This window comes from Papaver somniferum, chromosome 10, assembly GCF_003573695.1.
Source record: "Papaver somniferum cultivar HN1 chromosome 10, ASM357369v1, whole genome shotgun sequence".
Lineage (NCBI taxonomy): Eukaryota > Viridiplantae > Streptophyta > Magnoliopsida > Ranunculales > Papaveraceae > Papaver > Papaver somniferum.
In genome coordinates, this window is record NC_039367.1 from 144,207,606 (window position 1) to 144,220,724 (window position 13,119).

General features: G+C 35.8%; 1 protein-coding gene across 1 annotated transcript; it reads left to right on the forward strand.

The window, feature by feature from the left end:
• Positions 1-11,531: 11,531 nt before the first annotated feature.
• Positions 11,532-13,034, forward strand: LOC113316402 (transcription factor bHLH87-like). The gene has a single exon (XM_026564588.1). It carries the CDS (start codon positions 11,532-11,534, stop codon positions 12,906-12,908), a length of 1,377 nt encoding a protein of 458 aa, XP_026420373.1. The 3' UTR covers positions 12,909-13,034.
• The last annotated feature ends 85 nt before the right edge of the window (positions 13,035-13,119 follow it).

The following is a 13,119-nucleotide window of genomic DNA, read 5'->3' on the forward strand; positions in this document are numbered from 1 at the left end:
TCTTTTGACCGTGGAGACCCCATGTTCATGAGTTAGAACATTAACTTTCCGATTAACAATGCGGGCAAGATGCCTAGATTTTACACAGTCCATGATGAGTTTCTTCTGATTCCTGATCAAGATCTTTTGATTTTCAAGGATTTTGGTCTGGCCATCAATAAGCTGATTTATTTGCAGTTGAAGATTTGCAAATTAGACCCTAGAGTCATTCTGAAAAAGAATTAAATCCTTGACAGATTCTCTAATCCAGGAGTTGTAACCTTTCCTTTCAATCATCTTTTTCAAGACAAGTTGAACAAAATCACATCATTTAATGTCTTCTTCCATCTCAAGATTCACCACTTCTTGAGGTCCTGAGGAGTTCTCCATTTTTTTTAAATAGGGAAGGCAAAACAATATATATGTTTACGAACAAGAGAAGGACACCATTGTTATGGAAACCCTAAAACTCCCAAGAAGGACACGGAAGTTCGTGGACTGGATGTGAAAGGTTAATGGATCAGAAAGGATCCAAGATCAAGGAAATACTCTTTGTTTTCAGATATTTCTTACCATCCTGGCTCAATAATTAAAAGATTTAATCAGAGCATAAGGAAGAGATACCCTAGTTTCAAGGACTCAAGAAATGACTCAACCGTCACAAAAGAAAAAAACGGCTAAATCAAACACAAGACAAATGGTAACCTACAATAGAATTTAGCATCTCGCAAATATCATCCTTGCAAATCTCAAGTTAGATACAAGGATGAAATTACTTAGATCTAGGCAGCAAAGTGAGATGTAATCCTACTATGAATACTGAGAGATGAGTTATAAATACCATATGAGAGTTTGAACCTAGTATACCTTACCTTCCTTCAGCTATTTATTATTCCAGAAGAATTTGACATAACCTTTTTAGAAAAACAACAGAGGGATTTTTCTGAGGATTAAGTCTAGGACCTCTAGAAATCGGTTCTAAAGGATTAGAAGAGAGAGATCTCCACCTTCTAGACTTAGATATGCCATACTTATTCTCATAAACACTGGGAATGTGTATTTTTGTGGTGTAGGAATTTGCACCATAAGGAGAAACATGATTCCTGTAGATATTTCGAGATGAGTGACCGTTGAAATCCCTTTTGTGAGAATTAAGGTTTTCTGTAGGACTGAAATCCATTGTAGATGTCGTTAGACAATTTACTCTGTCGATTATAAAAAGAAGTTGAATTTGGAAGATCAGAAATTTGTTTCTTTATAGCAAAACAATGTTGAACATAGTGATTCTTTTTCCCACAAAAAGAATAGGTTCGTGGAAGAGAAACATTGGAAGGAACCTGTTTTAAGTTCATAGCCCTATTAGAAGACTGCAAGTTATGTAAACACTTCTTAGCAGGAACTTCCTTTGGAGAATTTTTCTTCATGTACTGTAATTTCGTTGGCACATAATATTTTCTCATTAAAACAGAGTTTTCTTTCTTCAAGGATTTGCACTGTTCCTCCACTAGAAGAAGGGAAACAACCAATTTCTCTTTTTCAACACGAAGGTTGTCCAGATCTGATGAATGAGTCTCGATCAAACGTTTTTCTGTAATTGAATCTTCTTTAACAATATCCACAAGAGTACTAACATTTTCACGATGTAGAGTAGTTTCTTGAAAAAGTTTTTCGATATTGTTAGAGAAGGACTCAATGATGCTATAGAGTTCCCGTTCTCGACCTAGAGACTTCTCAAGTTCATCAATAAGCTGATCATGTTTTCCTTCAAGAGATTTTTTCTTAGCATCTCGAAAAACAATAGTCTCAGTCATATTTTTTTGATTTCTGGTGAGTTCCATTTCAGTTTTAAAGATGGTGTTCAATGTCATATCAGAAGGAATGTTATCAGAATCTGATAGCAAAATTTATTTACCTCGGGATTCGGAAGAATCAGCAAAGGAGTTATTCTTGGAGGTAAGCCCAAGAAATTTGGCATAATTAAAATTTTTAGAACTCATTTCTATGTGTGCGAGTTTGAGATACACAACTATCCACACAAGTCAGATTGCCACAAACACAGACTTATAAGGTCTTAAACTTGTTTTCCTGCTCTGATACCAATTGAAAAAGCGGGGGTCTAACAACCACACCCAATATTTCTCTTAGAAATTTGTATGGACAAACTCCAATATACTTTCAAGAGAATCAACTAGACAGTCAGACTCAATCTTAAAAAAAGTATATCCAAGAGTTGTATCTCAATTTCTCAATTCAATCTGCAATCAAACAAATAGGAATTTGCGAGCCCGATTGAATATAACAAATAACTTGGACGGTATAAAAAACCAATATCCAAGTGTCAATCAATTTAATGAACAACCCAAAGGTCGGATTCACAAACTGATTGAAATTATGCACAACCTGTGATATTTCAATTATATAGTAGAAAACATAGTGCGGAAATGAAATAACACAGACACCAGAAATTTTGTTAACGAGGAAACCGCAAATGCAGAAAAACCCCGGGACCTAGTCAAGATTTGAACACCACATTGAATTAAGCCGCTACAGACACTATCCTACTCCAAGTTAATTTCTGACTGGAATGTAGTTGAGCCCAAACCAATCTCACACTGATCAAGGTACAGTCGCATTCCTTACGCCTCTAGAACCACGCCGGATTCTACGCACTTGATTCCCTTAGTTGATCTCACCCACAACTAAGAGTTTTTATGATCCAAAGTCGAAGACTTGATAAACCAACCTATCTTACACAGAAAAGTCTAGTGAATAGATAAATCTGTCTCCCACAGATATACCTATGAGTTTTGTTCCGTCTTTTGATAAATCAAGGTGAACAAGAACCAATTGATATACCGGACATATATTCCCGACGAACAACCTAGAAATATAAATCACCTCTCAATAATCTTAATCGTATGGTAGCGAAACAAGATATTGTGGAATCACAAACGATGAGACGAAGATGTTTGTGACTACTTTTTATCTTTCCTATCGGAGATTAAATCTCGAGTAAATCTTAGAGAAGATAGTATTCAATCCCGATAGAAAACAGGAAGATCAGAACACGCAACTACAGAGAAATAGTTGGGTCTGGCTTCATTATCCCAATGAAGTCTTTAAGTCGCTAACCTACTGGGTTTTGGAAAAACCTAAGGTTAAAGGAGAATCGACTCTAGTCGCAACTAGTATCACATAGGAGGTGTGAGGATTAGGTTTCCAAGTTTCTAGAGTTATCCCTTATATAGTCTTCAAATAAGGGTTTGCAATCAATGTTAACTTGGTAACAAAGCATTCAATATTCACCATAAGATGAAAACCTGATTAGACTCAAGCTAATATCTTTTAACTGTTAGATCGAACTTAGATTGTTACACAAAAATGGAAAGTGACTTCATTTAGATATGAGTAACTGTACCTAAACGTGTACACCTTGTTGGCTCAACAATAGTTAACCGAAGTTAGCCATATGAACACTTTCATATCAACCATATTCATCTTAACCATAACTAGTTCAAATGACTCAAATGAAACTAGTTCTATAATTGTTCAATTGTTTATATTCCCATAGAAGTATACAAGACACACTTGAAGCAAAATCGATTTTGATTCACTCGAATCAGTTCATGAACATTATAGCCACGGTTTGCAAACGATTGCATTCCTTATTAAATAAATGTATTAGTTCACGAACAAACCGATTTTAGAACATAACCTACTCAAGTATGCAAACGGGTATGCATACCTAAGTGGCCGGACCAAGTTTGGGTTCTTCAGTATGCGAACGGGTACGCATACCTTCCAAACTTAGTTGAATTTACGGAACTTGAAGTTCACGCCAGTATGCATACCGGTATGCATACTAAGTTCCCGAAATTTCATTAACCAACCAGTACTTATACGGGTATGCATACTATGGTTCCCGGACTTGGAATAACTTGCAACAGTTAGCATACAAGTACGCATACTGTGTTATATCCAATAATGGTTATTTGTTATAAACTCACATTTCAAAAATTTAAACATTCTTGGAAGATGACAATATTTGTCTCACACAAACTAGCTTCGAAGCAATTTTCAAGTGATTGAATGATCAATACGAAAAATTCTGAGTCTACATCAAATGGCTGTCTCACACAAATCATGTAAGATGTTACAAGGCGATTTTCACATGATCATATTTTGACTTTCGTTAAGAATATAAGATGAAATTGGTTAAAGAGAAAGCTTACCAACCTATATTTCGGAAAATATGTAAGCGAGTTAAACTCAGCTCGAAATATCAAATGTGTATAATCGAAGTCTATATATCTATACGACTTTTTTTTCCAAATAGGAGATAGAGTAGATAGACTTTTGAGTGATAGACGAGTTCAAATCTCCACATACCTTTTGTTTATGAAATTTCACAAGCTCCCTTTAGTAGTTCTTTGTCTTCAATCGATGAACGCCGTGAAGTCTAATGCTCAACTACACTTTCAATCCTAATCCGATAATCAGCTATAAGTATACAAGAAATTAAAACTTTTAGTTTTGGCAACTAAACTTGACAAAAAGCTTGAGATCGCAACGTTTCCGAGTTCGACCGAGCAGTGCTCTAACAAGTTTCGTATAGGTTTACATCTAATTATCTTAAGACTGTTAACCATCTTATGTTAGATGATTCAAAGGTACGGTATGTTGAACTTATACATGCTCTTTTTGATAATTATATTGTTACTGTTTCTGCCATATGTAATGTGAGAATTCCTATTATTGGTACTGACAGGATGCGTCAGACACCATCTCATAATGGGATTTTTACTTTGAAAACAACTTATATGACTGTCAGTAGTGCAGGCTATAATGCAGACACTATGCAGCTAAATTAAACTTTCCATGGATTAGGTTCTGGAAAACAAATATACCTCCAAAGATTTTGTACTTTCTTTGTAAATGCATTCATCATTGTCTTCTTGTCAATGAAAGGTTTTCTAGGAATGCTCATAACATTAGATATTTATGTCCTTTATGCAACTCTGATGTGGAATAAATTGATCATTTGTTTCTTGGGTGTCATGTTTCTAGGCAGATTTTTCTTGCTCTTAAAACCAATTTTAGTTAGCATATTGAATGGAAAGACTCTTAAGCAATGGCTGTTGACTTGGTTTTTTGTTAACAACACACATAATGACTTAATTGTCTTTGCAGGTTCACTATATGAAATCTCTGGAAGGCTAGACGTGCTTGTGTTTTTGACAATGTACAGTTGTAGGTTGATCCCATTGTGAGGGCAGTGAAACAAGGAATTATTGAGTGGAAGGAGCATGTTAATAAGAAAAATGTTGTTGGTTCGAATCCTGTTAGGATTAAGGAACCAGTTAGATGGGTTTCTTTACCCACTGACTTTCATAAAATCAATTTTGATGCTTCTTTTTTAAAGGCTGATAAATCTATGGGCTTAGGGTTTATCATGATTGATGATGCATGAAGATTCCATGGAACATAGTGTATCCCTGTGATAGATGAAGAGGAGGAGCATGCTGAGACTCTAACGGCGTTAGAGACGACAAAGTGGGCCAGCAGCTGAAGTAATATCCAGAAGTTACAACTTGAAAGCGACTGTCTTAATGTAGTTAGATCCATAATTCTAATGATATGAAATGACTGGATAATTCAATCATATTACATTGCAGGAAACTTTTAAATGGTTTTAATGATTTGTGTTGTGTTCATGTTCCTAGTAAAAAATAATGTAGCCAATAATCCAACGAAGGAAGCTAGAGTTAGTACCGTTTTTATTTTCTGGGGTCCTTATTCCCACCTGTGCTTGTCAACTCTTGTAAGAAAGAAACTGATTGTTGCCAATTAATGATTTAATAGATTTTCTTTTCCTATTAAAAAAGGTGGGAATATTATAAATACCTTCCATTTTTGTTGACCTTGCACTCCTGAGGGGTAAAGATAATTTTTTTGGAGTCAACTTGAACATGTTGTTTCCACTCTTTGGAAGCAACTTATATGAAGTTGCATCCACTTCCCAAAGAAATTTGTGCTACTTGTTTCCACTTTTCAGAAGATAGGGGTATTTTTAAAAATTGAATAGGGGTATATTTTAAGGGGCGGATTTTGAGAAGTATTTAAATAATGTTCCAAAAAAAAATGCATTTAAGCTTATTTAATTTCTTCAAATAAAATTAAGAAACTAATTCGGGTATTTCTTAGAAATTTGTTCTTCTAATATTATTTTACAGAACTAGACAATTTTGCGAAACTACTGAGATTTCTTTCTACTCTCGTCACCAATTCTTTTTACATCCTTTGAGCCATGTCGCAGATTTTAGATCACGAGGGCATATATCAATACAGATGATGTCGATGTTAGTTTACATGGTAAATTTTGGTCAAAGATGTAAATTTTGGATCCTTTAGAAAACTCTGTTTAAGGCGCACTTTGGACCACATTACTGGTTGATTTTCGGTTGGAATTATTTTGAGTTATGAAATAAATTTTAGATCACCGTGGCTGATTAGATTTACCTTAATGTAATCCTGGCGAGCAACCTCCAACTTAATTCATCTCAAATGTGCAATTGACCACAAATTCTTAACAACTTGTGGTGCCCAAGAGCTTTTACTCAAATTCATTTTGACCTTGATGAAAATAACCAGCCCCTGTGCCACGACTCCAGCGCTCGAGCCAAATTGGAACAACAAGCTCGAGACAAATGCAATATGATTCGTTAATCGCCACTGCTGAACCCAAGTTATATGGATTCATTACAGCTAATCCCTTTGTACGACATTATCAAAAAAGAACAAAGAGAATTTCTTGAAAATCCATAAATAGTCAAACAAACATGAATCTCCCCTAATGACTTTTTGTATCGGTTGATGCAAAAATAGGGATCAAGGAAGTATACAAATGGAGCCTTTTGCAAGCAGCACAGAATTCTACAAACCCAAAACAAATTTTAAGGAGATTCATCAAAAAAATACAAATTAGAAGACAAAGTTTGCAATTAGATCTCGCAGATCCAAATTTAGCTCTTCAATCTGTATTTTGTTTGTCTAAATTGGGATCCAAATTTAAGCTCTTCATTGTGTAGTTCATCAACAAAAGACAATCAAAAAGACAAAGATTTTGTTTATAAAAACCAAATGAACTAGTTGTATTGTCTATATATGAACTGACAATGACCCGTGAATGTATACAAACATTTCTAGGTTACGACATTTTGTCCTTCGAGGATATTGACTCAAGCATCGTATGCTTCCTATAATCCTGTTGTATGGCTGACGGCAGTGGCGAAGCCTGAAATGAAGGTGATGGCATAAAAAAATGCAAGCGGTGGCATGGATGAACTTCGGAGTCTAAAATTTTGAATTTATTAGGCTTGGGAGACAGACTAGCGGAGTGTGCAACTGCGAACTGCCAACCCTTACCATGAGCTGGTTCCGCCTTGAGTGGTTGCAGCTCTGCGCCTCTGCCCCCCTGGCTGGATGAGTTTGTTTTGTTAGTGGAAAACGATCTAATCCCGTTGAGGTAGAGAGCCTTAGTTTTTTCTTATACGAAAACTTCCATAACATGCAGATCCAAAGCCGTAAAGATATTAATTCTTCATCAGCTTTGGGGATAGTGCAGTAACCATTATGCTCAACTTCTTATCTACCAGAGCCAAAAATACATGTGGGGCATAGAAAATGTTGCTTAATTAGATTAGGGGCCATTTGTTGTTTGGCACCTAACAAGGTTCGACCAGGATACCAAGTTTGTCATAGGGGCAGAGCTAGCTAGTCAGCTAGGTTGGGATAAATGGAGGGCAATCGCCTCACTTATGAATTGACTTTCAAAGCATTTCCTTTATTTTTCTCCCGACGTTCAATTCTAATTTCTAGTTCCGCTAGGTTTAATGACTATGTATCTCTGTCCAAGTGTTTTTGGGCTATCAAATTTGAACTCTATTTAGTTCAATAAAAAATGTTGATAGTTGACTGGATTTTTTTAATTGGTTTGTTATTGCTTGAGCATTGTCTGAGCATTTTATGATCTAGCAAAATCACATCTAACCATTGGGAACTATCAAATATGGACAGCGTTGGGTCGATTCATCTAATTTATGTAAGAAATAAATAAATTTAGTCATCATAAGTTCATGACCATCAACTTACTACTAACACGTGATTTTCTAAAATGGCCTAGAACATGTATGTGTCTTTTCTAGGCAAATTCCAACTACTGAAACAACTACAACGCAACCCATTTATGACTTAGGGCGGTTGAATTTTTATTAGGCTTGTGAGTAACCTTATATGTGGGAGAAGGTTGTTGTTGGAGGAAAGCTTGTGGTTGTGGGTGACATGAGGAGGAGGAGAGAAGCAGACAAATAGCATCATATCGCGGGAAGAAAGGGTAGAAGAAGACAATATTGAGTTCTCATGCTTCATCATCTCCTCCTCTCTCTAACTGAAAGGACGTCCTCCACCACCCACTTGCATGCCATTATTTTATTTTGTCACTTCAGTTGAAAAGCTTCATTAACAAATTTAATCCCAATTAACATTAACAGAAAAAAATCTCACAGTTAGGTCAAAAAGTATTTTACCCCTTAAATGGTTTAAAGAAGTTTGCCGGTTGCCTCGAATATTTTAGTTGTCAACGTGAGTTACAAAAAATATCAGTTGTGACACTCGTAGGTGAATTACCTTGCAGAATGGAGAAAAGAGGAAAATACTTGCATTAATTATACATGACAACCAACAGATCAAAAAAATCAAAAACTGCCATACTCAATAACCGAATTTAGGTTTAAAAAAATTCGGCACCAAATTCTTCATCAGATCGAAATATCAAAGGTCAAAAAATATGCATATATTTCAGATTATGTTTTATTTTCTCGATCGGTCTTTCGGATTATGTTTATAGGCACTCCATTTTTCAATGTTTATTATGAAACCACAAACTTACTAGCTGTATTATATTTTTACCAATGCTTTAGCAAATTTCGCAATGTTAATAGCAGCAACCAAAAACCGTCCTTCAGGAACCTCCGTGAAATTATAACGGCCTTGTGTTTTACTTCTGCATTTCAGATTTAAAAACTGTATTGTTTACCAAAGGCCAAAGCTAATGACATTTGCTTAAATGAGTTAGAAATGCACGTGCTATGCATAACAACCCTCTCTATAAGACCCTAGTTAGCAATTCGGGATTCGGCAAACGTACGGAACGGCAAACGTACGAGTATTGTACGGTTTTGTAAAATTCAGATTCGGTCCAAAATTCGGTCAACGGGACGTGATTCGTCATTAATTCGGAACGGTATACGTACGTGTATAATTCGATTTATAAATGTGAGTTCGGCTCTGAAAATTCGGTATCTATATATAACAAATAATTTGTATTTATAAGGTCATAGACCAATTTTTATGCATATGTGTGAGTTATTTAAGGAAAAATAAACTCAATATGATGATATTAATAATATATACAACATTAGTTATCCAAAAGGACGTCGTATGGTGGTTTAGATGCTTGGTTAGTGAGTTTGAGATCTCTCTCACCTTCACCTTCAAATCTCTTCAGTCGTTTTTGTTTCATAAAAATTACAACACGTCTAATATTCGGTCGTGTATGTTCGGGAGGCAGTAAAGCCCAAAAAGTGGAGTCTTTGAAAAGTAAAAGCTAAAGAATTTATGGCGAATTAAGCGGACGTATCATTCGGGATACGTAAAATTCGTGAACGATTCGCGAATAATCCGGGAATGCCACATAATACGCGATTTGGGTTCGGAGTTGCAAACGTACGCGAATAAGACGGTAAAATTCGTGATACGAAAAAATTCGCGAATGATTCGCGAATCATTCGCGAACTTACTAACTAGGTATAAGACTGACTAAATTTCTCTGACTAAAAAGATTATGAACTAATACGAGATTAGCATATCTAAGTTAATACTAGAATATATGTACTAATTAGAAAGATCAACAAGTTTAAGTTGAATACATACATGGCAAAGTACAACCAGCATACTGTTCAAGAGAGCAGCTAGAAACCTTGCGTGCAAATGCAATACGTCTCTCTCTATACCAGCTAGACTCTCTCTATCTCTCTCTCCCTCCTTGTTTCCAGCTTCTGGCAACCCCAATTCTGTCAGTGTACTCCCGTTTTAAAATTGTCTTTAGAATATACTACTACTAGTTTTCATGACCTTACAGTATTACTATATCTGTACACCCTAAATTCATCTATTTGCTAGAGAGACAAAGGGAAGTGACTCAAGTGAAGCTAGAATTAGGGACATGACAGTGCTCTTCTTATACTACCAATGTTATATCAATTAAAATAAACTAAATGATATCATCAAAATCAAAGTTTTTCATCAAGAACAGAATAGTGGAGTGCTCAGTTTGAGTTCAGTCAGTTTCTGATCTTATTTTCATCAATTAAGGAGAGCCCATTGAATTGGAATCACATTCAAATAGAAACACCTAAAAACTACCCAATGGGATCCTATCTTCCAAAGAACTAAAAACTACTACCCTATTTTTTTTACACCTCTACCAATGTGACTCAAAAAGCCTGCTCTTTACATCTCAAGAACTGAGATCCTTAAAAACTGTTACAATTATATTTTATTACTGACTGAATCACACTCAATTTTTTCCTCATATTTTATGACATGTATTTGAGTACTAGCTAAAAGTTTCATAATAAGATCACTACCCTATATATTGTTCATCCTAGTAGCCATACTTAGAATATAAACCAAATCTTCAAGTACATATACTTCCACGACACAAGAATATTGCCTTTCTCTCCATTATTTTGCATCTTTCTTTTGCTAGCTGCCTCTCTCTTGTCGCTATAAGGTAAGAAACCTGCCTTCCACTGCTGTATCAGGGGTGTTACAAGAAGTTAACTTTTGATTTAGCGTGCTTTGATCTGTTTTACATGATTCCTACTTGTTTTTTTAGGTTCTTTTTTTGTTTGTTCATTTCGATTGAGTGTTTTAGGGGATTTGGAAGTTACCTTGGATCACATTCTTTCTTTGGTCATCTTTGTACTATTGTACAGTTCAACATGATATCTTTGTTTTATGAAATTGTTGTTCAAGATTGAATATACTTTGTAGTTGTAGCTAGCTAGATGCGAATTGGTTGCTTAACTGACGTTATCGATGACTTTCTTTTGCTTGTGATGACAGTTATTACGAAACAACATCAAAAGGAGATATAAAATTATAAAGACTAAGGAGATATTCCAGCTTTGATTCTGTTACATGAGGTCATGTTATGTTATTTGAAGCTTTAGATAGTACGATTCGGTTTTAGCTCATTCGTCAGATTCTCCGACGTAGTCGTCGTTTATACCTCTCCTCCTGAATCCGAAATCGACAAGGTAAGCCAGTGCTTAATTTTACTAATCCGCATTTTACAGGAAAAAATTCTGATCTCTTATTGTTAATTTTTGTTTGGTTTTCTTTTCGACGTTTTCTGATTTTCCTAGTACTAATGTTGAATTAATTGTTCTCTCCACTGGTTTTTCAGGTATAGTTATATATAGATTGAAATGGATAGCTTGGGTTGGGATATACATATGTTTGGCAGAATGTCACCGAATGTTCATCCAAGCTTATGGAGCAACAACGACATTCACCGTCACGAAGTCGGAGAAAGCTTTGCAGCTTCTGAATATTATACCAATACTGGTGGGAAGATGGCTGATCTTGCTGAAGATTTTTTGGCTTTAAGTCCAATATTCCAAGGAGTTAAGACATGCAATGCTAATCGTTCGAATTGGAATAATATAAACGTCGTTTCTCATTCGAATCAAATCCAGAAGGAAGATGCCAAAAGATTAGAACCAGCTGACATGGTTCTTGCAGAATCAGGGGAAAGTTTGGTCAGTCAATTATTTACGAGTACTTCTTCTCGAATGATCAACAAACCTAATGTCATGAACCCATTGACTGCTCTTATGGAAGATTATGGTTCATCATCAGCACATGACCGACTACAAGTTGGCAATGGCGGCGGTTGCGGTTCAGCAAAACATGAAGCTGGATTCTCGACGGTTGAATCAGTTGAGTCTCTGGACTGTTTACTGTCAACAACAACAAATAGCAACACCAGTGCCTCAGTGGAAAATGATGGTATTTCATTAATCTTTTCTGCTGATTGCAATAATAATTTATGGAACCATGTGTCATCAGGAGAGTCAGAAAACAGTAATGGGTCTAAAGAATACAATAACTGTGATCAAGCAGTTTCTCAAGCTTCTTCAATTCCATGTACTGCGACTACTAATAATAATGCCGTCCGGCCATCCTTGGACACTAGGCCTAATTCTTCTAAGAGTTCAAGAAGGGAGCAACAACAACAACAAGTGAGTATGAACAACAACTCTCATTCTTTTGAGCTTGTTCATTCTGATTCAGCGACTACTCAAGGTGGTTTTAGGCTCATTACTGACAACCAACCAAAGACAAAGAAGCCGAGATCTGAAAAGACTTCGAACATCAACTTTCAAAACCAGCCCGACGATGCTTCTTTACCTTCATTCGATGAACCAGATATGGAAGCTATTGCATATATGAAGGAAATGATTTATAGAGCTGCAGCATTCAGGCCAGTAAATTTGGGTTTAGAATTGGTGGACAAACCTAAAAGAAAGAATGTCAAGATATCAAGTGATCCACAAACTGTAGCTGCCAGACAAAGGAGAGAAAGAATAAGTGATAGAATCAGGGTTTTGCAAAAACTAGTCCCTGGTGGTAGTAAGATGGATACTGCATCCATGCTAGATGAAGCTGCTAATTATCTCAAGTTCTTAAGAGATCAAGTTAAAGCTTTGGAAACTTTAGGTGGAGGAAATAACAATTCTTCACCACTACAAGATAACCAGAATTTTCCCATGCAGAACTATTTTCCATTTGCAAAACACTAAGAAAAAAACATCCAATACCCCAAAAAGAATGATCATTTTCACTGACAACAAAAGAAACCCACTAATGCAATTATCATTAGCATCCAAGATCCAAAAATGTTTTGATCTTTATCATCATTACATCTTTTTACTGATTTGGGGTTTATAAAGCTTACTCATTTTCATAGTACTTAATCATCATCACTTCATGAGAACACCCTCCCACTACTAC